Source organism: Diplotaxodon limnothrissa, linkage group LG6 (assembly GCF_057381915.1).
Source record: "Diplotaxodon limnothrissa isolate DT_005_m linkage group LG6, D_limnothrissa_male_GT1.1, whole genome shotgun sequence".
Lineage (NCBI taxonomy): Eukaryota > Metazoa > Chordata > Actinopteri > Cichliformes > Cichlidae > Diplotaxodon > Diplotaxodon limnothrissa.
The window spans coordinates 7604497-7629001 of NC_140601.1; the positions used below are offsets into that span (position 1 = coordinate 7604497).

The following is a 24505-nucleotide window of genomic DNA, read 5'->3' on the forward strand; positions in this document are numbered from 1 at the left end:
TGACACAACTGCAAAACCCTGTGATAGCTCTGCAGTCATCAACACACAGATGCAATATAATACACACGCTCTTACTTTGAAATGGAATCACACTCTTTTTCTTTGATGAACATTAGTTTCTCTGTTTTGGGGGCAGGGGTTGTTGTGTTTGTAGGTTTTGAAACCTACACTGCACACTGTGTATTAAAAAACTTTCCCCATTACATGTATGATGGTGAACTTTTCACTTCATCAAATCAGTTTTTGCAAGGCCACAGTTATCCCAGTTTCTGTCTGAACATGATTATAGGCTGATGGCACTGGTTTAAAGGTAACTGCTATACAAACTTGTATTTGTAACTCAACACTTCACTGATACTTGAAAATGTAGTTAGATTGTGGATAATTATATATTAGAAGCACACTATGTGAGTATATTCAGTCAGTTGATACAAAAAGCACAAAAAAAGTATAATTTGTATAATTTAAGAAGTGTTACAATTTTAAAAAACCTTGGTGACTAAACTCGCTTTGGTACTAACAATTGGTTTAGGCTAAAAAACTAATAACCACATAAAAGCATCTCTGAGTCCATCCTTTAACTTGCTACAGCATGGAGTGTATTGTAGGGCAATGAGGTGTCTTTCTTCGTGTTGGACTGTACAACATTTTCCCACATACTGAGACAATTTCTCACAATTTGACTTGTTCTAGTTTTTCTAAAAGCCGACTTGCATATAAAATTAACAGGTAACAGCAATTTCAAGTGTCATTAGGAGAAAATGTAGAATATATGACAGGAAGAAGACTTTAGGTCCACTGCACTTGCTTAGTGAAGGAGGTAGGAGTATCACAATCAAATGTTTAATGCCTCTCCTTACCCAGGTAGGATAATTTTCCTCATTGTTGAATGGACAAACACTAAGGAAGCAGTACACTCTAAAGGAAATATATCTTTGATTGTATGCATGTGCTTCACAAGATACAAAAAACAAGGTGCTCAGCATGTAGGAATGCAGAGGCAAAGTGTTATGGAGGGCAGTGATTTTCACTTTAAGGATTTACAATGCTTTGCAAATGTAAAAGTAGGCCAGGAACCAGACAGTTTATTAAAAACCTAGAAGTCAAAGAAGCTGTAATGTGGCCTCTGCAAAATTAGGCCAGTCTAAAGAAAATAGAAAAATACAGGCAAGCATTGTTTTTGGATTTGAAGAGGCCACCAGTACATGACCAGTGGCCATGGCTTATTGGAAAGATGTAGATTGTAGATTTCCTGTGTTTAGGATTGTTGTCATGCTGCATGCAGGACAATGACAACTTGACCAAGTTTTACCTGTCATACAGATGGCCTTACATTTGATTCTACAATACTCTGGCATACAGAGGAGTTCATGGTTGACTCGATGAGTGCAAGGTTCCCAGGTCCTGTGTCTGCAAAATAAACCCAACTGACCATGCCACTGTGCTGACAGTTTGTATGAGGTGTTTGTGCTGATCTGTTGTGTTTGGTTTTCACCAAACGTGGGAATGTGCATTATCTCCAGACATCTTCATTTTGGCCTCGTCTGTCCAAAGGACATTGTTCAAGAAGTCTTTTAGTTAGTTCAGATGAAACTCTCCAAAACAAAGCTATGCTGACATATTCATTTTAAAAAGGATTTGTCTGAATAAGGCATACTTGTTCAGTCTTGTTCTAATTGTACTCTCATGAACCTTCATGAACTGAGATGAAGCTCTTGGGGTTTATTTTGCAGTTTCTTCGGATATTGCACATCTTGGGGTGAATTTGCTGGGGCGTCCACTCCTGAGAATATTGTGGCATTGTGTTAGAACGCACCTGAATGCTCCAGGACAGCAAACGGACAAAAACTGCTGACACTGCTGAAGATCATTTAATCGAGTAAATGTGATTATCAGCACATGACTTACCATCTTATTTCCTATGTAAGCAGTAAGTGTACTCAGTTTTCCAGGACTCCATAGAGCCTGCCTACAAAGTAGAAAAAGACCTTAATGGCAAGAGGTGTTTGCAGTGGGATGAAAACAAGCAAACAAAAAAGAAAAAACTATTCAAGGTTTGCCTTCGTTTTTAAGTGGGGCGTAACAGTTTGCACAGTGCAGGGCTCCGTTTTATTCAACCAAATAAGAAAGAGATGTTTCAAGCACCTCTGCTCTACATCAGGTCATTGGTTCTCTGTGGTGCATTAAAAACAGCTAGAGACATTGACTCATTTCTTTTGAAATTTTTCTAAATTAGAAACCATGTGTAAACATCAGCAATTGGATCCACAAAATTATATATATATAAAAAAGCACAGTACTTACAGTGATATCAACCTACTTTGTTTTATTTTGACATACAGGTTTTGATACTGCTTTAAATGCTGGGTTTCTAACTTTAGAACAATATCAGTCAGTGTGCTTGATGATGTCTGATAAATAGCATCAGATTTCTATCTTTTCTGTTTTTGTTCATTTACAGAAACTGATGCCACGTTCTTTCCATTCCTGTCTTTTGACAACAGTGGAATTCCAGACGGGCTCGTCACCCTGTAATCCAAAAGGATTGCTCTTGCTCCACTGTATTTCTCCCACCACCTTCTCCCCTTTCCCTGTCTCTTCCTGTCTCTTTAAGAAGTGGAAGGAATGTGTTGGGTCCTTTGCCCTTTTGTTTTCTGGTTTTCTATGCAAATAGCTGGGAAATGGAAGCTTTCTGTAATAAAGGTCTTAATATTCTGAGGACAGCCAACTGAAAGTTTTGTCCAGGCTACATATACATTTACAATAAGACCAAAAAAGATAAGCAAGAATGGCTGGACACATTTAAGTGGTGTCTAGCTGTGGTATTGTGGTGTTTTTCTCTACTTGACTGGTCCTGTTCCAAGTCCTGAATCCATATGGCAATTTAGTCATATGAGAAAGATTTAACCTTTCACCTTTGGTTTTAAAAGAAATTGTTTGTTTTTCAATCGCATTCAATGGTTTTCATCAGAAGATGGAAGCAGCAAGTGTTATTATGTAACTAAAAAGTGGAACATCACTTACCACGTGTGACAAATATGGTCATAATGAGGGGGAGAGGGTCTGCGTACAAATAAGACTCCTGGTGTCAGATGTGAGCGAGCCTGTTGATTTATCCACATCAGTTCAGTGATTGTTGGTCATACACTCTCTTCTCCAGATCAGGAATTCATTTTAATGCCCAAATCCAGTTTCTGAACTTTGCAGACATTTTCATGTTTAAATTTAAATTCCACATACCAAAACACATAAAGAATAAGAGCTAAAGAATTACAAAAGATAAGACGTGCAAATCGTGCTGTGCTGATAGCAAGAATTACAACACAGCAATCACCAGAAAGAACATTAGTTTTACTGAGTCTTCTTAATATTAGAGGTCTGGCTTCAATCCTTTGGACAAAATGAGTGTGTCCAAAGAGATTTTAAGTGTATTTATTACTGCATTAAACAGCACCAGTTCTCATCTATTATACCACTGTTGATATGAATTACTGAGGACTCATCCGTAAGTCTTGAACTAATAATGGCCCACAAAAATTATTGCCAGGAATTTCAATAATTCTTTCAAGGATCAGGCTTTGAAGCCTGAGTAAATTTCTCGATTGAATGAAAAATGAGTATATTTTTAAATAAGCTCTTTAATGGTAAAAGCCTTGTCTATTCATCGAAGACTCAGGCAAATGTAATAATATATAATATAAAATAATATCATATTTTTTGCTCCTCCTGAACTGACTGTTACAAGTTTACCACTAATCATTTTGTCTTCTTCTCGTTTAATTTCTCTATAGGTAGAAGTCGCCACATTTAAACTAGATTTGGTTTAATTCCGTTTTTAAACATTTAAACGCTCACATAAAAACAGAGAGTACAGACTGTCCTGCGGGAAGTAATAAAATCGAAACACAAGGACATTATGTAAACTCCTCGTCTGCTAATTCTGTGTAAAAGCACTTAAAATGTTTCCTCCTGACCTGCTCACAATAACTTTAGTGCATTGGGTCTGTGCACATTTTTACTGCCGTGCAATGAAAACTTACAGGCCTTTTTCTTCGCCTTATATTTTTCAGAGCATTTCTGAATGCTCACAACTTCCGTAGTGCATGTTCAATATTTTGAATATAATGTTGTCATTCATTTGGGATTTTCATGGCATTAACTCTCTTAATCTCATATTAAACATTTACCAAGTGTATAAAATATGACCATGTTCATATTAGAAAACAATTTGGATACAATATGAGCCTTGTGTCATAAAAAGGAGACCTTTTTATAAGATGTTGCTGTTTAGACCAGCCACTTATCCCAAAAGGTGATATGACCCTTCAAAGTTTAGTCAAAAAATTTGCAGAATTAGGAGAAAACATCCAAATTAACAACGCCTGTCTCTGTTACTCTATGTCACGGATACTAGGTTTGCAGTGAAACTACAACATATCCAATCCCCAAGTTATCTCCAATGCATCCATTCGAGTATCAAAGTCTATGAATAATAGATAGAAAGCACTTAAAAGCATAGCAGAAGGTGCTTGTATGAGTGGGTGTAAATGAGGCAAGATGTATAAAGTGCTTTGAGTCCTCAGGTAGAGTAAAAAGTGCTGTATAAGAACCAGTTTATTTATTATTTGTTTTTCAGTGCTGGATTTTTGAGATAATGAGGACTCAAAAATGCAGGACTGAACAAGGCAACTTCAAAGTGGCACATCTAAACATACTCCTATATACTGTACTGTATGTAAATAATCATTGTATTTAGATACATTTTTTTAGGGTTCATTAAATTCGCTAAATTTGCTTTAGCCCAGAGAATATGATATATATACTTTCCGAAAGGAATTTTGAAGCGTTAGAGCACAGGCTTTCCACATCACCTCAGTCCATCTCTAATAATGGATGTCCCAAGCAGAATATCTTTAGTGGGAAGCACAGAGAAAGGCCAAAATAAATGCACAAAGTTTGGTAACTTACAAATGAATTTGAGCTGATTGCATATCTTCAGAATGATAAAGATCATTTGCTAAATAAGGACCAATCGGGCGTTCGCCCTGCATGCGGCTGGCAGAAACTGCCCCCAAATACGAACTTTGATGAAAACGTGAAATTCCAATAGCACTGCCTGTTTGGGCCCTATAACTGTTACATAATCCACATTCTACATATTCCACTTGTCAGCCACACATTGCTGGTGAAATCCCTCAATTTACAGACCAGCTCAAGAGAAGTCACCCAATGTGGAATGTCTGTTGAAGCAGCCCTGTTATGTTCTAATTATAGCCTCCTCTTGTTATTCTTAATGTGTTTCACATTTTCACGTCTCTTGCATTTAATCAAGAAGCAGAACATAAGAGGGCCCAAATATGAGACATTCCACAATGACTCAGTAGGTCTTTTTTATTTCTCAGCCCGTAACACTTCTCATGCATTTCCTCCATTGGTTATTCCCTGTATTTATGTTTGGATAAATTACTATCTATGAATGTTTGACTATTTGCTTGTCTGCATATCTACTGATTCACACAGTCGCACATACCTCTCAGCATTACCAAAGTGACATCACTGTCCACCACTGAGGAGCTTTTAAGAAGCCCTGAGCCTTTGGGAATCCATATTGCTAGGGGCCAGCATCCTCTGGAAAAACATCTGGGAGAATCTCAACAATAAACCAGTGATTTACATCAATTAGATAATCCCAACAGGACAAATTCTGGGTCAAGCGCCCGCCTGCCCTCCTACGCTCCCTGTCAGGCTCAGGTGAGTAGGATAGTCTGTTGGCAAGTAACGGGTTAGTGTCTGTCTCCCCGCTACACCTCCTTGCCTCATCCCTTCACCCCCCCTTATCTCCTGGGGCTATATATTGGAGGTCGCGACTCGTCTGCATCTTAGGCATCACTCGCAGACATACAAACCCACCCCACTTTGATCGACAGCGAAAAACGAAGACCAGAACATAGAGATGAGGTCCCTGTTGAAGTTTGTGGTGATTCTTTTCTGCGTCGAGAGGGGACAAGGCCACTTGCTGAGATCGCTGATTGGTAAGTGAAGACTCAAGTGACGGTTGGAACCGATGACTTTTCGCTTTGAGAATGTGAAAATGAAAGTAAATATAGTTGTAAGTGGGTTTATCAGTTGTATAAATGACTTTGTCTTTTCCAGATCTGAAACGACAGACAGCATCTGCACACATTTCTCCAGATGAGGACAAAAGGAGCAGTTATTCAGCTGTGGAAAACAGCCACATGGAAGCTTCTGGAGTCGGACCATCTTTGAATCCCATCGTACCGATCCCAGTTCGATCACGCCGCTCAGCTCTGGACTCCCAGTGCGGCCTCCACTCCATCCTGCTGCAGGTTCGGGACCTGGGGCTGGGCTACGACTCAGATGAGACTATTTTATTCAAGTATTGCAGCGGCACGTGTCCCCGTGTGCGCTCCAACCACGACCTCACCCTCACCAACCTGCTGCTCACTGGACTTCTCCCCAGCCCAGTGCTCGGGGAGCTGTGGCACAATGCACCGTGCTGCAGGCCCACCCACCACGAGGACGTGGCCTTTCTTGATAACTCGCACCGATGGCACAAGGTGGAAAAGCTGTCAGCTGCCGGCTGCAGCTGCGTGGGCTAGATGGCTGAGAGTAAACGGGTACTGTAAAAGGGGGACATGAACTTGGCGAACCTTCTCTTGTAATCTCTGTAAATGAATGAACTTTTGTTCTTTCGTGGTGTGCAGTTAATGAAGCGGAAATCAGTTCTTATGAAATGAGAAACTCAATAAGCTGAAAATAAGCTGTTTTCTTTATGACTTCTGGGTGAAAATATCAAAACTACTTAAATGTTTGATTGCAGTTGCTGTTCTCATTGACTCAGTTTTAATGGCATGTCCGCTAATAATATGTGTTTATGGGGCATTAGAAGTTATCTGTTCAAAAGTGCATTGATCGTTTTTTGTCTTTTAATGAAAGCTTTACTATTTTATTATTGCTAACTGATTTTTGTTGTAAATATTTTCTGATCTAAAAGGGTAAACTAAGCTTACGTGTCAACGCAATTCTTCAACAACAACGTGACCATTTTGTAAATACACTCATATGTATTTATTTAAACTCTTTGGTGCGATGTTGGGGTTGAATAACAGAACTGACATGTACAAAGCTGCGTAGACACGCCCAGTGGTTCGACAATCACTGCGGATTGCAGTGGACAGTTTTTTGTATGTAAGATAAAATGTATGTATGTAAGATAAGTTATTTATTTATTTGATACTTTTTTGTCATTCTCATTATATTTATTTTACAATTACAAATTACATTGCAAATCTACGATGTCCACAATCTCTGATAAAAATAAACTCTTGCTGACCACATCTGTATTTATGGGAGTTTTCTTAGTTGAAAAAGACACATGCAGTAAATGCGTTTGTGTAATTTACACAATGTTTATTATTGAAGGATTTTATATATAAAAAAAAGAATGGCACAAATACAAAAATCACTCATTTTGCAAGCTTGTCTGTTTAACTTGTGGATTTGAAGTGGATTCACAATCACAATGTTTATGTCTGTGAACCAAAGCCAAGTATTTTTCTTTCTTTACTTTTTGCCTCTATATGAGTTGGCTGGTTTGTTAAGGATTCACTTGTCTTCTCGTCAGACTGATTACAAATTAAGAATTTAGTTTACTGATGTAACTCAGCTTCAAACAAAAACAACTCTAATACTTGGAACTTTTTAAGAATTAAACAGTTTCTTTTTAAGATTTTATTCAAGCTGAACCTTTTTCACTTTATTTATTTTTGAGTGGAACACAGAAATAAAATTAAATGGAGGAACATTTCTATTTAGCTCTGATAAAAAGCTTGGTTTCTCAGGCATGTCCATTATCACTGGGTGCACACCTAATCCCATTTGATTAGTATGCCAGAGAACAGGTTCTCCTGGTAAGACTCACATAACAAACACTGGTAAGACTCACATAACAAACACTATAGTGATAACTCCAGCACCAAACCCAGTGTTTCCAGGCACAACATCTGGCTGTGGGAGGAACAGGTTTGTGCGCTTCTCTAAGGTCCGTAAGATAGACTGTATGTACAGACAGCAGGTTCTTGTTTTCACCCTCTACGTGGCTATCACATCCTCCTCCATCTCCTCTTGCTCTGCGCCCCACACTTGGACACGCCCCTCCATAGCTGTGAGGAGACGGGTCTCTGTAGGGTGGAAGGACAGGGACTGGACAACTGCTTTCCCCACCGGCAGCTTCAACGACAAAGACCCCTGAAAGTAAAACAAGCAAAAATGTTAGTTTGGATGCTAGACTGTATGCTTTTAGTAAAGAATTTTTGTGTGGGTTTGACAAATAACCTCCACTATTCATTATTTTGTCACAAAAAATCACACAGGTTCTACATGATAATGATCTGCTGGGGGTTTGCACTGAGAACGCTCTATTTCCACCCACTGTGGTTCTGACTAACTCTTGCATTTCACCTATTATTTGAACAAGACATGCAATGTTTTTCATGTATTAGACGTTTCTGAAGACGACATTTTCAGACCATTGGTTGCCATCATTTTCTGTGAAAATCCAAAAGATGTGTTTCTTATTCAGTACTTCAGTGCTTCAATCCATCCCTGTGCTCTCATTTCCAAAAGTGGGCAACATTTTGGTGGCAATCAGATTAGCAAATTAGCTGAGATTAGCCAGCCTGCTGCTAAATTTATAATCCCAAAATATATCTGCATTAGCAGTAAGGCTAAAATAAGACACTTGAATGACCAAGTGGGAACTTAACCATCAGTGGAAATGCACAGTCAGGATTAGCAAGGCTAGTTGTGCATATTAAATCCACCTCTACGCAGTCTTTTTCCAGTAAAAAGTTAGTATACCAGCTAAAAAAATATTGTTTTTGAGCCTTTAAACTCACAGAGCTGATCTGGTAACTTAGCGGGCTATTTTGAAATTCAATTCATCAGCTAATGCTATAAGCTAACCATCACTAGATTTGTGTAGCAAAGCTAGTTTACACTCTGGATCTTGCCTGCTTAAGATATCATTTATAAAATGATACATGTGTCTGGAAATGCTACTTGATTATCTTCCCTGGTTACTACACCTAACTGTGATACTAACAAATGATTACAGATGTAAAACCACATTGATGCAAAAGTGACTGACAGAATGCAGATGTTGTTCACTTCATTTAATAACAGTTGTTTTCTGCAGAGGCCCTTTAAGTACCCTTTGAAAATCAAATTCATAGTTACCTCCACCAGGTCCCAACAGTAAACGTGTCCGTCCTCTGAGCAGCTCAGGACGTGCGTGTCTTTACTGGACAGGCAGCAATCCAATTTGTAGCCCTTCATCTTGTGTCCGGTATACCTATAAAAACAAGTATATGATAAAAACACGAGTTAAAAAACGTATTTACATCAGTAAACCGTACCATTTAGAATCTTGTAATGATTCACTATAATTTAACTGCGCTCTGTGGTAAATTTCTAAATTTCATTTTATGTCATTTGGACCTGAGGTTATGTTAAATGTTGAGGTATCTCGAGTGATGTCATTCGGACATTATTCAAGAGCACAACCAACGGTCGCGAGGGACAAATGTATGTTCTCTGACAAGCTGATGGGTGGTTCCTGGCTGCTGCTGAGCGAAACTTGTTGCAAAGAAAATATTGCAACCAGTCAGCTTGTCAGGGAACAAGTTTTCAGATTTCAGTTAGTAACAAAAAGGTAACAAAAAAACAATACTTCTTGTATTGCTTTTACTTTATGAAGCCATAGTGGCAGCACATCACACTGTAAGTGAAAACAATCAGCACTCACTCTCCCAGCATTTCACCGGTGCTCTTGTCTAGAAGTCTGAGTGTTGAATCCAAGCTGGAGCTCAGGGTGCACTGACCATCTTGACTGAAACACACACAGGTAATAGGACCTGGAACGCAAGGATAAAAACACTTCAGTGGTTTTATATTTTCAGTGAAACTGTTTTGCTACAAAAATCAGTTTAAAACAGTAATATCTGCTGAGATTAAACTTTAGAGTTAGATTACTAACTGCTGATGAAGTCAACATGTAGCTGTCCCATTCTCAGGTCGTAGCGCCTCACTCTGCCGTCCACCGACCTAAAACACAAGATCATTATTATTATAAGCTACCATAGCAAAAATGAACAAAACAGTTGAATAAACGAATCAAATCTCTGTTTTTAAATTGTGAAACTTTTAACATGCAGGTTGTTTTTTTTTTTCAACTATGTCTGAAGTGCTGACCCGGTGAGCAGCTCGTGTTGTGCCACCTTGAGGCTGCTGATGCCGTCCCGAGCTTCGTCTAGAACCTGGATTGGCTCATATCTTCTGGATCTGGTGTCCCAGCACCGAACCGTCCCGTCTATGGACCCTGAATGACGAGAATACATAAAAATGAAATGCAGTAAATACAAATGTAATAGTTTACACATTTGCTAGGCAAATACGAGAAATACTAAAAAGAGTTCCATTAAAGCATGGAAACTTTGAGAATTTACAGATAACTGACTTTGACATAAAGCAGACACCGGTTAAAACATCCACATTCCATAAATAATTTAATGTCATTATGACTCACCAGACAATATGACTGTTGCCTCCTCATTAAACTGCACGCAGTTAACTTTCTGCAAAGGAAAATTTGAAAAGGAGACAGACAGTAAATATTACATAAAACAAGTACACAGGCACAAACAACAGTGCAGCCGCCATGAAAACATGCAGATGTTTTTCAAATGAAATACCACGATGCCCAAAGTGAAACAGAGCTAAAAAGAGAAGGACCCACCCCGGCATGACCCCTGAGTTTGCGTGTGACCTGGCCAGTGGCAACGTCCCACAGAATCACCGTCTTATCTGAGCTACATGAGCAAATCTGGCTGTTGTCATAGGACCTGTGCAAAGAGCCAACGAGAAAAGGTCATTCATTTATATTACTTCTGATCCTATATTCCTGAGACTAAAACCCTGTGGACAACCCAATGGTAATTCTCTCACCCATCTGCATCCAAAACCTCATATCCATGACCACTGTACGTCTTCAACAAGGTGCCTCGGCTCGTACTCCACAGTTTTAAAGACTTGTCACTGCCACAAGACAGCAGGTAGTTCCCATCAACTTAAAAGACATGGCACAGAGACAAGCTGATATAAGTGGATAACTCAGAACTGAGGAATAGAGCTTACATACTTTGAACTAATGAAATAAAGAACATATTTTATTGAGTTGACCTGAACTTGTAATATTTTATTATGCATATATACATTACAACCAGATTTAGCAATTGAGTCTGTTCAGTCTGTTCAGCCAGCAGCTGAACAGACTGAACAGATAATTTTGGTGGGGCTTTTTCTTACTGTTGAAGCGAACAGCCCTGACAGCTCCTTGCTGACAGTCTATGGTCCTGAGAAGATGTTGAGGAATTTGAGGAGCCTGAGGTCTGGGCTGAGGAAATGCCATCACTTAACCTCTGTTTAAAACACACACATACACACAAACATTTTAGCTACCCACATTAACATCTCCTTCTAAAATGAAAGTCAGAAGCAAGACAGAATACATGTGTATGAATGGGAGAGAGGCGGGTGTTATGGTGATGATGCAAAGAGTAGTAGTGGCACTGCAACACTGGGGGAGATTAGAATTAGATTAGATCAGAGAGACAGCTCAGGTCGAGCAGTTTGGAGACAAAGTCAAAGAGCCAAAGCTGAGGTGGTTTAGACCATAGTATTGAACAAAGGATGTGGAGGTGCCACGTGTGAGGGAAAAGACGAAGACCACAGAGAAGACAAACTGATGATATGAAGGACATGCTGTGGGGATCCCAAACTGTTAAATTCTTCTGAAAGTAGTAGTGTGCTGTAGATTTAAGACAAGAGGTTTACACGGCTACAAAAATTTAAGCTGGTTACGAGTATGATATTACGGAGTATATGATATTCATACAGAAAGGACAGGTTTTTTATTAGCTTTCACAAAAGCACTACATACCAACAGAAGTATTTAAACTATTTAAGTTACATCACGGATACATTTTGTCAATTTCTCCTTATTCCATGAATGACTTAAAAGACCTCTTGACTAAAAGCAGTCAATTTTATTTACTTCTATGTAACTTATTTCGCTCACTTACTTTTACTAAGACACAGTTTCAGGGACGTGTCATGTTTGCATTCTTGATTAAAAGCAACGTTTCTGCTCAGTTTGTAGCTACAACCGGCTCCTTTAAATCATTTCTTCCATGTTTGTAGCACAGACACGCAATGCATCATGGGAACACTTATTCCCGTCAAAATAAAAGCTCAAATAGCATTTACCGCTTTGATATTGGCCTATGGATTGGGTTAAGCTTTTATTGTTAAATACACCGGAAACGACTCTCTCTGTCGACGCTTTTCCTGAAGTGGCTGGTCAGCTGTCTGTCGGTTTTCGGTGTTTAAACTTATTTTCATTTGCTTACAGTAGGAACACCTTGAAACATACTATGTCATCCAACAATATGGCAGACCCGAGGAGGCAAAATAAAATCTTAAGGTGGGCGTTTAAATCAGTAAACAAGTTTCTACGTTATAGAATAGAGCTAACAGCTAGCTAACCTATATCATTTATAATGAGTGAAGCCTGAAAGGATTAACTGGGCGAATTAGCTGTAGGACTTAATATATACTGCTCTTGGTTGTTTAATTTTTTCCATGACACAAAATCGTCGTGACTAACCCAACCTGTTCCCATTTTGGTTTAACCGTTATTTACCATTGTGATTGTCAATGGGTCTCTTTTGAGTTAGCTGTCAGTCAGTAGCAGTTTTCATAAAGATGTACAATGGTTAACTAAGAAGTTGTTGTAGGGAAAATGTTAACAGCTGCAAATCAAAAACAACCAGTACCAATAAATTAGGCAATAACTTGTAAAATGTGTGTTTATTTATATAAACTTAAGACCAGAGATTTTAACAGTGACCAAGAAACAGTAAGTTTCCCTTTTAGTTGTCTTTGGTTAAAATACGTTTGTGTTGTGACAGGTACAAACCTCCCAGCACAGAGACCAACCCGACACTGGAGGACCCCACGCCTGACTACATGAACCTGCTCGGCATGATCTTCAGCATGTGTGGACTTATGCTCAAGGTGACCTACACACACACAGCCCTCCTCACACCAAAACTCTGACTTCCATCTCCTTTGTTCTCTGCATGTTTGTGTGTCCACATAAACATGTGTTGCCCAGGAAGGATAGAGCTTAGTCCCATTCATTCCATTTAGAAGATTAAAAGTAAACCTGCCTTTTTAGATGAAAGGATGAACAGCAGCTATTGACGTGACCACAAAGGACACGATGAGTGGGGGGGGAAAAAGACGATAGAGCTGAAGTCATTCATTCAAGGTCCAAGGAGAACATTTTTTTTAACTGACTTTCTTTCAATCACCAACAGGTCATTTTTACTCATTTTTGATTCAAGTCAAAAATTTTAGAAAGAGCATCTTAAATTTTAGGCAAATGCTGGGAATTATTGCATTTGGTGTTTTTAAAGATGGTGTACAAACAGTGGCAACACCTAAAAATGTACTCTCTTGCTGTTTTCACATTTGCACTTAAGCTCTGAACTTTTGTACACATTACTCAAAGGATCCCTGTGTGAGAATGCAGCTTTCTGAATCAGTTGGAGCAGGCATTAAACACACTTTACTCTCTTCCAGCTCCTCAGTATATAAAACCTGTGGTCTTATTTTGAGCCCATGTGATTCATGTTCTTTCTGTTCCATTCTCTACTCAATACTGTAACTAAGGATTTAGTGATTTAGAGGCTTGTTTGAAAACAGATTTCAGGACCACCCTTGGCTTCAGACTAGATTTTTCCTGGAATGCTGTTATCCTATTTGGACCTCTGTCCAAATGGGATAACAGATGCTTAACACAGCATAACCCCCACACGGGTTATGCTGTGTTAAGCATCTCTGTATGCTTTCTGTGATACGAGCACTTCCAGACCACATAATTGTTCCTCATGTACTTCATGTACCAGTTAAGAGCAATTTAGGAGCTGTGCTGTTAGATGCCCCTCTATTTCTTTAGCAGATTTCAGCCTTGCAACTTTTTCACCTTTTTTTTTTAAAAAAGGTGAAAAAGCTAATAAGCTCGTCAGAACATAAAGACAGTCTAAAGCTGACTCATGTGTTTGTGTTTCAGCTTAAGTGGTGCGCATGGATTGCAGTCTACTGCTCGTTCATCAGCTTTGCAAACTCCCGAAGCTCAGAAGACACCAAACAGATGATGAGCAGCTTCATGTGAGTGTACCATCCCATCTGTGGATGCACTATAAACACACTACGCAATGCATGTGTGGCAGTCCTTCGTAGATTGTTTAATATTTATCGATGTTGAAGGCATTTGATATAAAATTAACATTTTTTGGCTCGAACTGGAACAAACTTAAACTATTTTTGTTAGTTCTTAGTTATAATGGCAAGTAAAATGAACAAATGTTTAGATTATAGGAGAGGATTTTGCATTTTTGAAATTGGAGTTTAGACCTATTGTCTTGCTGCAACTGCAAGTCCAGACAAGCCAGCTTTAATGTCCAAAAGCTTTTAAATGTGTGACCTGTGATGGACTGAGCAGTGAAGGAAACTTAGGCACAGGTTAAAGTCCAAAAAAATGATTTTTTTATTTAACCCAAAAAACGTAATTGGTTAACTCATGCAAAAAGAATCAAAATCTTGGGCCCATAAAAGAGGTCAAAATAACAAAACTCTACTCAAAGTTGACAACACAACTGATAACTCAAACAAACTGACCTAACTTAACGAGACAAAGGGGAAACTTAAATAGTGGCTGATCAGCCCACAAAAACAGGAGAAGGGGTAAAAACACACAAAACCTAACAAAACCAAACATAATGAACTCCAATCCCCCCCCTGGTCCTGAGTTATGGCGTGAACCAATTTGTAGTCTTCCTTTAAAGCTCGCTCCGCCCCTTTTCCACCTCTTGGCTCCTTAATCAAGGGACTGGAACAGCTGCAACTAAGGTAACTCAGAAAACAAAAAGTTAATCATACATAACAGTGTAAATTAAAATGTGCGCACTTATTTTAGAATGCAGTGTTATGTGGATATGTGAATTAACTCTAAACCAAAACCAGTTATTTATTGTCCTGTAAATTAATTCCTATATTTAAAGAAAGAAATGTGAATGCAATGTTACTAATAAGCCTCTACACTAACATGGTGGGTATTACCACTGTGTGGCTGTAAGTGCAGCCGTCACAGACCCCTCTAGGTGGTATGTTCGCCTATAAAAGAGCACTACAGTAGGGCACCTGTCCAGGCTTCACAGACAGATTTGCAATGAGGAAAACCTTGTCCATTGTCTGAATGACGTCGTATTAAAAATGAACCTAATGCACTCAAAGATTAGTAATGCAAAATGTTTGGCTCGGCAAATAATGTCGGACGACGAGTTAAAGGCACCAGCCTTGTGTGTGTAGAAGCTGGTTCAAGGCCAAATTTAGGACACTGGTATCCTTGTGTTATTAAACAACGGAAAGTGGCTATGCAGGATAAATGGACAGTGGAGAGCAAATATGACATTGAGGTTATCAGATGAAAATGGTCCCACGTTTGTGGGTGAATTTATGCCATAGAAGCTTCAAAAGGTTCAGGCACAAATTCTACTCTTAGCTGTGCTCAACTGCAGTATTTCATAATACCCAAAGTATTCAGCAAAATAATACAATTAAAAGCAACAAGGAGTGTGTTTTTGTTTTGTAAGCAGTGTAACAATGAGTCATTTTAAAGAGCTCCCCTTTGCAGAAAAAGGTGCTACAAAGCAAAATTTTAACATGCCTTTAAAAACCCAAATTTCACAGTTTTCATGATGGTTTGAGCCCATTTTCTGTGCTGTCTTCAGGCTGTCCATCTCAGCAGTTGTGATGTCCTACCTCCAGAACCCACAGCCAATGTCACCGCCATGGTAACCAAGGGCCAATCTCAGGAGAGAGCAGAAGTTAATTGTGGATGCAGGAGTGGGTGACGGCACATCTGACTGAATCCCCCGGCCATCTATGAGCATAAACAGAGACGAAGAAGAGCATAATGTAATAGAGAGAAAACAGACGAGCAGGAGAGGTAGACAGCAAGGACAGCTCTACGTCAAGATAGAAAGATAAAATATCTTGGACTTCTGTTATATCTTGGGTTGGTAAATATCTTGGTTTCTCTGTTTTTTCTGTTTATAACCTTTTCTAAGTCTTTTGCTTGTTCATGAACTGATGTTGTCAATAAAGTTGTACGGTTTTAAAAGGATCTGCTGGCTTTTATTACTCTGGAGGAAAAGTGTTAAGGATTTGCTTATATGACATTTAAATTGTTTACTTGGCCTTAAATAAATATTTTAACATCTCATTTTTGTGACGCTCGGGTACATTTGACAGGTCACAAAATAAATAACAGACTTTGACACCTCCTATCAAGTTAATCTCTCCCCTATTTACAGTTTGGTTTATTCCACAAAGCTTCACCATCATAGTGAATTACACTAAGTCCTACTGAATCCTCCTGCGAATACTTGGATGTTACTGTATGTCAGTGTTTTGATGCGTGCTTAATTAACCAGGTATGCAAATCCCAGAAAGTTAATTCTGTACGTTTGGATGTAGAGTTTCCAGTGGGAGATACAAACGCTTCACCCAAAACTAAATCTGTCTGAACAGAGTCAACATTCTTGGATCTGCATGTCTCTCACCCTTTCCACAACTGCTAACCGCATCTGCTTTAAACTTGTCAGGTACACAAGTGTTTGTTTGCATGCCTTTCTGAACTCTCAGCCCTCTTAACCAAAAGTCTAACCATCATCAATAAGTTCTAAAACCCATCCTTAAGCTGTTGTTGGTCCCCAGATACTTCAAGGAATCCACCATCACTCCTGTCTCCAAGAAACCGGTGGATTCATGTCTTAAGGACTACCATCCTGCACCAGACAACACGAAGAACATGTCTGCTCTTCCATCCCTGACATGTTGGACCCTCTTCAATTTGCCTTACCAAAAAAACAGACCCATCAACCATGCCATCGTGTTGGCAATATACACTGTGCTCACCCATCTGAACAAGGGGAATACGTATATAAGAATGCTCTTCACTGATTACAGCTCTGCATTCATCACCATCATTGCTCTGAAATTGCTTCCAAACATCAGAGGTGTTAAGGTTGAAAGGGTCAGCAACTTCAAGTTCCTTGACATGAACACTACCAGGGGTCTCTCCTGGAACCTTTACAGACACTGTGGTCAGAAAAGCATGTCGTTGTTTAAACTTTCTAAGGAGGCTTAGGAAGTTTGGTATGAACCCCCAATATTTCCTCAACCTTCTACAGGAGCACTATCGAGAGCCTGTTGAAGGCCTGTGTGACAGGTTGGTATGGGAGTTGATTTGCCAACAGTCAGAAATCACTGCAGAGTGGTGCAGGTGGCAGACAACATCACTGGCAAGTGATGTAGCCATTACGGGCATTTATCTCCAGCCGAGTGAGCGTGAGGCCCACAGCATTATCAAGTATCATAGTCACCCAACACATAAGGACTTTTTAAAATTTTATTTTTCTATGCTTTTTTCATGGTTTTTAAACTTACATTGCTATTTATCTGGTGACATTTTTAGATGCTGAGTGACTTGTTTTGTCTTGTCATACACATTTCATTATAATGTTGACCCAATGTTAACTTACATAGGACAAATAAAAATGAAACTGAAAATAGTAAGGTAGATTACTACATTTTAGCACTCATACAATTATATTAAAAACTGGAATTCATGGAACAGTTATATTCCTCCCACCAGCAAATGCATTTGCACCCAAGTCTTATGTAATATACACGTACAGACGTGTGTGACCAAAGAAGTATGCTCACAATTCTCTTTATGAGGTATGGTGTTGAACAATTACCAAAAAATGTGGTAATGGTATTAAGGCTGCATTCATTTTTTTAATTATTGCCAAAAATATATTTTCTGAAGGTGGTGAAAGTGATCTTGATTTTTGAACTATTGGACCATAAAATTCTAATCAGTCCTTCATAAACTGGAAAAAAACTCCCCCGAGCCTCTCAAGACCTATCACATTACTATTAATAAGGCAGACAACCCAAAGGTATTCTCCTGCATATATATGCAGGAGAATATATATGTGTTCGTTTGTTACCTTGGTTATGTTCTTGACAGCATTTGCTTCCATGTCATTCTATCTGTAAATATCATAGCTTGAAATCTTTTGAAGGAATTCTGATCAAGCTTTGTAGGGCTGTGGAGTCAGGTCATGTTAACAATTCATTAAAATTTTGATGATTTATTGGTCAAAAATGGACAAACAGCCTTATAATTCAGAATGTAGATTCTTGTGTGGTGTGTCAACATATAAAAGTACCATATAAAGATTTAAAATATCATGTCACAACTGACCTTTGACCTCTCCATCTATGTCCGTAGATTTATCTGAATCTCAAACTGATAATAATGCTATATAGAGCTGTTTAACACTATGTTTCTTACTGACATTGTTTGTACTGACAACATTTATGCATATACGGAATGATATATGGAGATTCTAAATATCATGTCAGATTTGACTTCTGATCTCACTTTTACATTTCACATCTGCCTTTCTTTCAAGTTGACCCCAAAATGTGTTACATCTTTAAAAAAGTATTTCCTAGTTAGTTAGAAATATACTTAAGTACCATTAAATAATAAGCCCAAGTTATTCATGTCCACTTCTTTACAAATCAATACCTTTTATCCATTACCCACTGCTACATAATGATTGTATATTTGAAGTAAACATCATTTACTGCACTATAAACTTGTTAAATAAGGTTTTAAAAGAGTAAAGATACTTATACTTAAATGCTGCCCCGAGAGTGAGCTGCCTTGGTCGAGGTTTGCACCATCTGTGTGCTTCTTGTTCAACTCAGTTTTCTTCCTCTGGTGATCCACAAATCTCCTACATTAACTCTACTCTCCACAGTTTAGAAGCACTAGTTAAAACAGTCCACAGCTTATAAAGATCTTTTACATTACCTCAGAGTATACTTCAAAGTTTTCCGTTTCTGATTGTACACTTTTCCTTCTTTGTTGAGGAGCAGTAATCGCCGCCACACAAACACACACTCACCCTTTAGTCTTTGCTTCTCCAGTGTCTCATTCAGCAAGGGCACTGAGCACAACTCATGCAGACACCTACACTTTGTGTGCTGATGACAGACAAGAAGCTGGAGAGTCAGCTGGATGTGAGACTGATTTAGTGGCTTATGACTCATGTCCCCCCAGGCCTGGTTCCACCACAGCCATGCCAAGTGGGCACTTGAGCTGCTTGGCTTGCTGCCACATTTACAGCAGAATCCATTGGATTTTCCCCTGATTCTGTCCTGAGTCAAACTGCTAACTGAATTGTTTTTGAAGCCCTTAAAGAAGCCAGTTTTGTAGTTTTTCCTTTCCATCTGCTCCAGTTGTTTGTGATCCATGGGGAGGATATTGAATTTGGCTGAGTTAGCAGTTATCGTCAGCGCCCGATCAATGGGCTGCATAATTTGGATATTGAAAACTGCCACACTTAACTGAATGGAGATCTTAAGTTCATTGGATGACTGGCTGGAGGCAACTGTAATTAAATCTAATCTCACTGTTTTGCTCTGCCTCATCTGATCCGAGGACTGTAAAAAGACTGCTGGACAGGTGTGTGTCTAACACTAGAGGGCACAGTGGCATCACAAATGAATAAATCTCTGATTAAATAATAACACAAGTTTAGGTGAGTGTTATTAAATTCACAGTAACTTTATACATGAAATAGTTAAATATTTGACATTTTCCCTAAAATGATTTAAAGATCAAATAACAGAATAATCACTATATTTTTTAATGACGCACAAAAAGTGGAAGATGGCCTACCCTGATTTTTTTTTTACCACTGCAAAAAAAATTGTCTCACTATTATTATCATAAGGATAAAACATAGTCCATAAAATGACGTGTTGATGATATTAAAATTTCTGCATGTCCTGCTGGACTGCTTTTATATCAGTGAGTCAGTACATTACCCTTTCTTCTGCTTAGTTAAGCAGCTATTCCCCTGACAAACACAGGAAGACATGGGCTAATCCTGCATTCCACCTTAGAAACCTGTGTCATAAAGCAGGTCATTTCCAATAACTGTTTGCTTTCAAGAATGAAGAATGTGAAGTAAATTGCAGGGAAAAGATTGGATGACTTCCAAAATTATAAACAGCTCTGAAGTTATTACTTGAATATACTTTGCCTGCATTTCTTTTCTCTGTTACTGAAGGGCAAATTTTAACGATTATAGGGAGATGTGGAACCAGTCCGCTCTGCCAAAGTAAGTATTTCCTTAATCAGCTGAAGAAAACCCAGTGCTTAATTTGTCCTGAACACAGAGAGGTTGCTGGTAAAACAAATAGAGTGAAGAGAAAATTTTTGTGAATTTTGTTGAAATATTAGCACTACCTGGAATATGCTGAACAACGCATGGATGCAGCTGTTACAGCTAAGCAAAAAATGTGATCATTTTTGAAACTGCACAGCAAGTGCAGTTTTTCTGCACTTGCTGTGAGTGACAGCAAAATGCAGCAGGCAAGAGATGGTAAAGTGTCTTATGTTTGACTACAGTATGAGCCAGTTAATTATGTCCTGCTGCTGCATGTTGACAAGTCCCAACTGAATGTGGTTTTTGAGCCCGTCATTTGCATGCTGCAGTTCCAACGTGCCATGCTGAGCCAAGACATAGACTCCATACGTCACTGATACGTCTTCCAGCACATAAAAGAAAATACTGACATGTTAACAAGGTTAAAGACTTGATTTTCAAATGGGATAATGGTTAAAATTTATCAACAGTTTACAACTGTATATAAACCAATAAATAAGAAAGATTATGAAGTTTGAACATTGCACACTCTCTTAATGACACGTAATGAGGGGCTACATTTAAAATTGGTCATTATTTTCATATGTTGAATGATATGATTACAGTGATAACATGGGGTGATAAAGTTAAGTACTATGAAGCCATCAAAGACTAAAATTTTTATTGTGAGGGTAATTCTAACATTCCAACCTGGAGTTTTACCCCTGGCTGTCAGACTGTGTCCCTATTTGCCCGGTATATATTTATTTACTGTATTAGATCGCATCCTTTGCAGATTCTATAGTGCAGCAGTCTCTGTACCACAGCCCATGTGAGCTGTGATCAGGCATTAAAGTGCATGTGTGTTAACGCGTGTAAAGCTCATTGAAACCCCACCGAGTCTCTGTTACTCTGGCAGCTTTCTGCGTCCTCAAATGAGGTTAAACTGCATTTATGGCTGTTAGATGGGAACACCAGCACAGTGGGTGAGAAGATGCTGAGTTGGTATTCTGCGTCACCAGCCTGTCACGCACTCACTCTTTGTGCATGGAATAATGCCAAGACTCGGGGGGCAAGCATGCACAGAAAACTCAAATGGTAGGCTGCACAGTGTTACCGGTGCAATGGCACGGGTTTTCCATGTGCAGCACAGTTTGACACCGAATTCTAAAAAAAGAGAAACTAAGTCAACATAGGTCCTGTAGCTTTAACCTATAAATCTGCCTGAAAATGATCTCCTTTGTGATCTCCGTTGTCTCTATTTTAAGGAGACACACTGGGGAATGGACCATAAAACATAAAAACAGAGACAGAGGTGAAATAATCTAACATGGCAAATAATAGTTTTCATATATCTGAAATTTGTATCTTTATAGCCTATAATCATAAACAATCATAAAATGAAATAAAGCCAGTTCCTCATAGGTTTTAACCATGTACAGCCCTGTGCACAGATACTCTATCTGCTTCGACTCTCAGCAAAGCAAATATGAGAAAAAGCTGATGGGGGAATTACATAAACACCTCGATCAGAGCATCAAGGGGATAGTCTGAAGAGTGTGGATGAAGAAAATGAAAGAATTTATAACATCAAATTACACAACGACAGTCCTGGTTAGAAAAAAATACAATAAAAAAGTAATTTAATTTAAATAGACAAATTAAAATAAAAAAATAAGTAAAAGTCAATCAGATTTGAAGATCATGCAAGACAAATAAAGTGTCTGTACTTACAGATCACAGGCTATTATAGCCATGCTCAGTGCGTCAAAACACTACAACCTATAAATGAAGTCGATCTGAATAGTAGGAGAGAGGACAGAGAGAGAGAAGGGGGGGAGTAGTGGATGAGGAGCATCAGCCCACTGACCGAAACGTCCTTTTAAGAAGAGCAGACCACAACTGACTGGAAAAACATATCCTCCATAGCTCTCCAGTTTCCCTGGTGACTGTTCGTCCTCAAACAACATTATCGCATCTGGGCTCTTTAGTGCGCGTTGCACTGACTTTCACTGCCCGGCGGACGTCACTTTAGTCGGGATGTTCTGGATGTGAACATGGAGTTTTCCTCCCCTCCGTTGGTGGATACGTTACTGCTTCTTTTCCCCCGGTCCACCGCTCCCAGCACCGCCGACTGGTTTCCAGCCGCCTCCGCCCGAGAGGTGAACAGGTCGGGACCACCGGACACCCGGTGGGAGGGTCTGGAGTCCCAGAAGTCCGCAGGTTTAGTATTCCCTGGAGAGCAGAGCACCTGACAGGTAGGTCAGCCGCTTTACACTCGCGCTGAACAGCTGCATTAACTCAGGGTGGACATTAACAAAACATTTTGATTCCGGGAAAATCAGGTCACTTTAAACATCGAGTAAATGATGCGTGTGATTAACTTCACGCATCACTTGCCAGAACAAAAAAACATCTTAAATGAAAGTTGACATATTTCAATTATACCGAAATCTAGAATATTAATTAGCATAAATTAATTAGAATAGTATAAAATCTGCCCTGTTTGGACGAGTTTGTTTCTGTTCCATGTTTTAATTGGAGAATGTTTCATTTAACTGAACAATGAATAGTAATTGCTGAAAATGTGGGCTGAGTGATTAATAGCCTACAGTGTTAAAATTTCATGTAAATTATTAAGTGACAGTTCAGCCTTTGGAAGGTTTCTGCGTGTATTTTTTGATTTATTGACTTCTATATGTCAAGCATATCTCCTTACACATAAGTAATTTGGTGAAATGACAGCATCTAAAATTAGATTCAAATTATGTCAGTAATATTTTCCAAATAAAGCTTCATATAGTATTAAAAAACTAAGATTGAATATATCCTTCACACAGAACAATGCTTCCCTTTGTTTAGATTCTGTGTGAGACACTGCAGTGTGAGTTAAAAGAAATCAGGACCAGCTTTTAAAGACTACTGAGCAAATTTTTAAGCATAAGGGTAATAATATCAAAATGTACTAAGATAATTTTCAAATCATAAAAAGATATAGGTGTGAAAGATTCCATGTTTTTTTTTCTCTCCTCACAATCACTCCACCACTTTTGGCTAAAATCCAACCTGCAGATGTCTGTCAGAGTCCCACATGAGATATGACAAGTGATTGGCAGACAAGGCTCAAAGGAGGGCAGCGAGGAGAGCTGCACCGGCCCGGGAGCATCTTCATCTCACTGCAATAATAACTGTTTGCCTTTTGCTCACTCACTGTTGATAAAAGACACACAGAGGAGGGAAAGCAGTTTATTTACAGTCCGCTGTGGCTGACACCCTTGCATTTTTCATTGCTTCTGAGTTCCATGGATCGTACTTAATAAAGCCTGTTTTATGGGTAAGCTGCTCATGACAGAGTAAACACTAATTCAAGTCAATTCAATTTAATTCAGTTTTATTTATACAGCGCCAAATCACAACAACATTCGCCTCAAGGTGCTTTATATTGTAAGGTAGACCCCACAATAATACATACAGAGAAAAACCCAACAATCATATGACCCCCTATGAGCAAGCACTTTGGCGACAGTGGGAAGGAAAAACTCCGGCTCGGACAGTCTCGGTCGTTGTGTCCTTGGGCAAGACACTTCACCTACCGCCTACTGGTGATAGCCAGAGGGGCCGATGGCGCAATATGGCAGCCTCACTTCTGTCAGTCTGCCCCAGGGCAGCAGTGGCTACAACTGTAGCTGCCTCCACCAGTGTGTGGAATTGTACAGCGCTTTGAGGGCCCCAAAAAGTGCTATATAAATGCAATCCATTATTATTATTATTTCAAGATTTCACACAAACAAAGCACCAGAAGGGGCTGGAAGCCTTTCGCAGCAATATATGGAGAACAAACAGCTCACTTACTGATGCTGAAGAAAAAAATTACAACCTACAGATTCCTCAGTCCTCTATCTAAAGGAGTCGAGCTCATGATAGACATTGACTTTTTCTTTCCAGGCTATTATTGAACATACTGAGTCAAATCTGCTTCCGCTTGAGTGAGTTATGTAAAATCTCTACTTTCGGATCACTCCAAAGTACTACTGTAGCCAAACATAGTCCCTCTTCTCTGCTTT

The 24505-nt window shown here is 39.1% G+C and overlaps 3 protein-coding genes across 3 annotated transcripts; 2 read left to right on the plus strand and 1 right to left on the minus strand.

Moving 5' to 3' along the window:
- The first annotated feature begins 5953 nt into the window (after positions 1-5953).
- LOC146630053 (persephin) lies at positions 5954-6620 on the plus strand. Its single transcript, XM_085355558.1, has 2 exons — positions 5954-6032; positions 6154-6620. The coding sequence occupies exons 1-2, from the start codon at positions 5954-5956 to the stop codon at positions 6618-6620; spliced, it is 546 nt and encodes a 181-aa protein (XP_085211684.1).
- Positions 6621-7923: 1303 nt separating this feature from the next.
- On the minus strand, positions 7924-12253 carry wdr83 (WD repeat domain containing 83). The gene is made up of 10 exons (XM_085355559.1): positions 12162-12253; positions 11386-11498; positions 11026-11146; positions 10817-10922; positions 10607-10655; positions 10273-10399; positions 10058-10125; positions 9827-9935; positions 9259-9373; positions 7924-8268 (listed from the first exon to the last, which is right to left on the minus strand). The coding sequence occupies exons 2-10, from the start codon at positions 11486-11488 to the stop codon at positions 8113-8115; spliced, it is 954 nt and encodes a 317-aa protein (XP_085211685.1). The 5' UTR covers positions 11489-11498; positions 12162-12253; the 3' UTR covers positions 7924-8112.
- A 155-nt stretch (positions 12254-12408) lies between these two features.
- On the plus strand, positions 12409-16324 carry wdr83os (WD repeat domain 83 opposite strand). Its single transcript, XM_085355560.1, has 4 exons — positions 12409-12562; positions 13050-13155; positions 14216-14313; positions 15936-16324. The coding sequence occupies exons 1-4, from the start codon at positions 12513-12515 to the stop codon at positions 16000-16002; spliced, it is 321 nt and encodes a 106-aa protein (XP_085211686.1). The 5' UTR covers positions 12409-12512; the 3' UTR covers positions 16003-16324.
- Positions 16325-24505: the final 8181 nt, after the last annotated feature.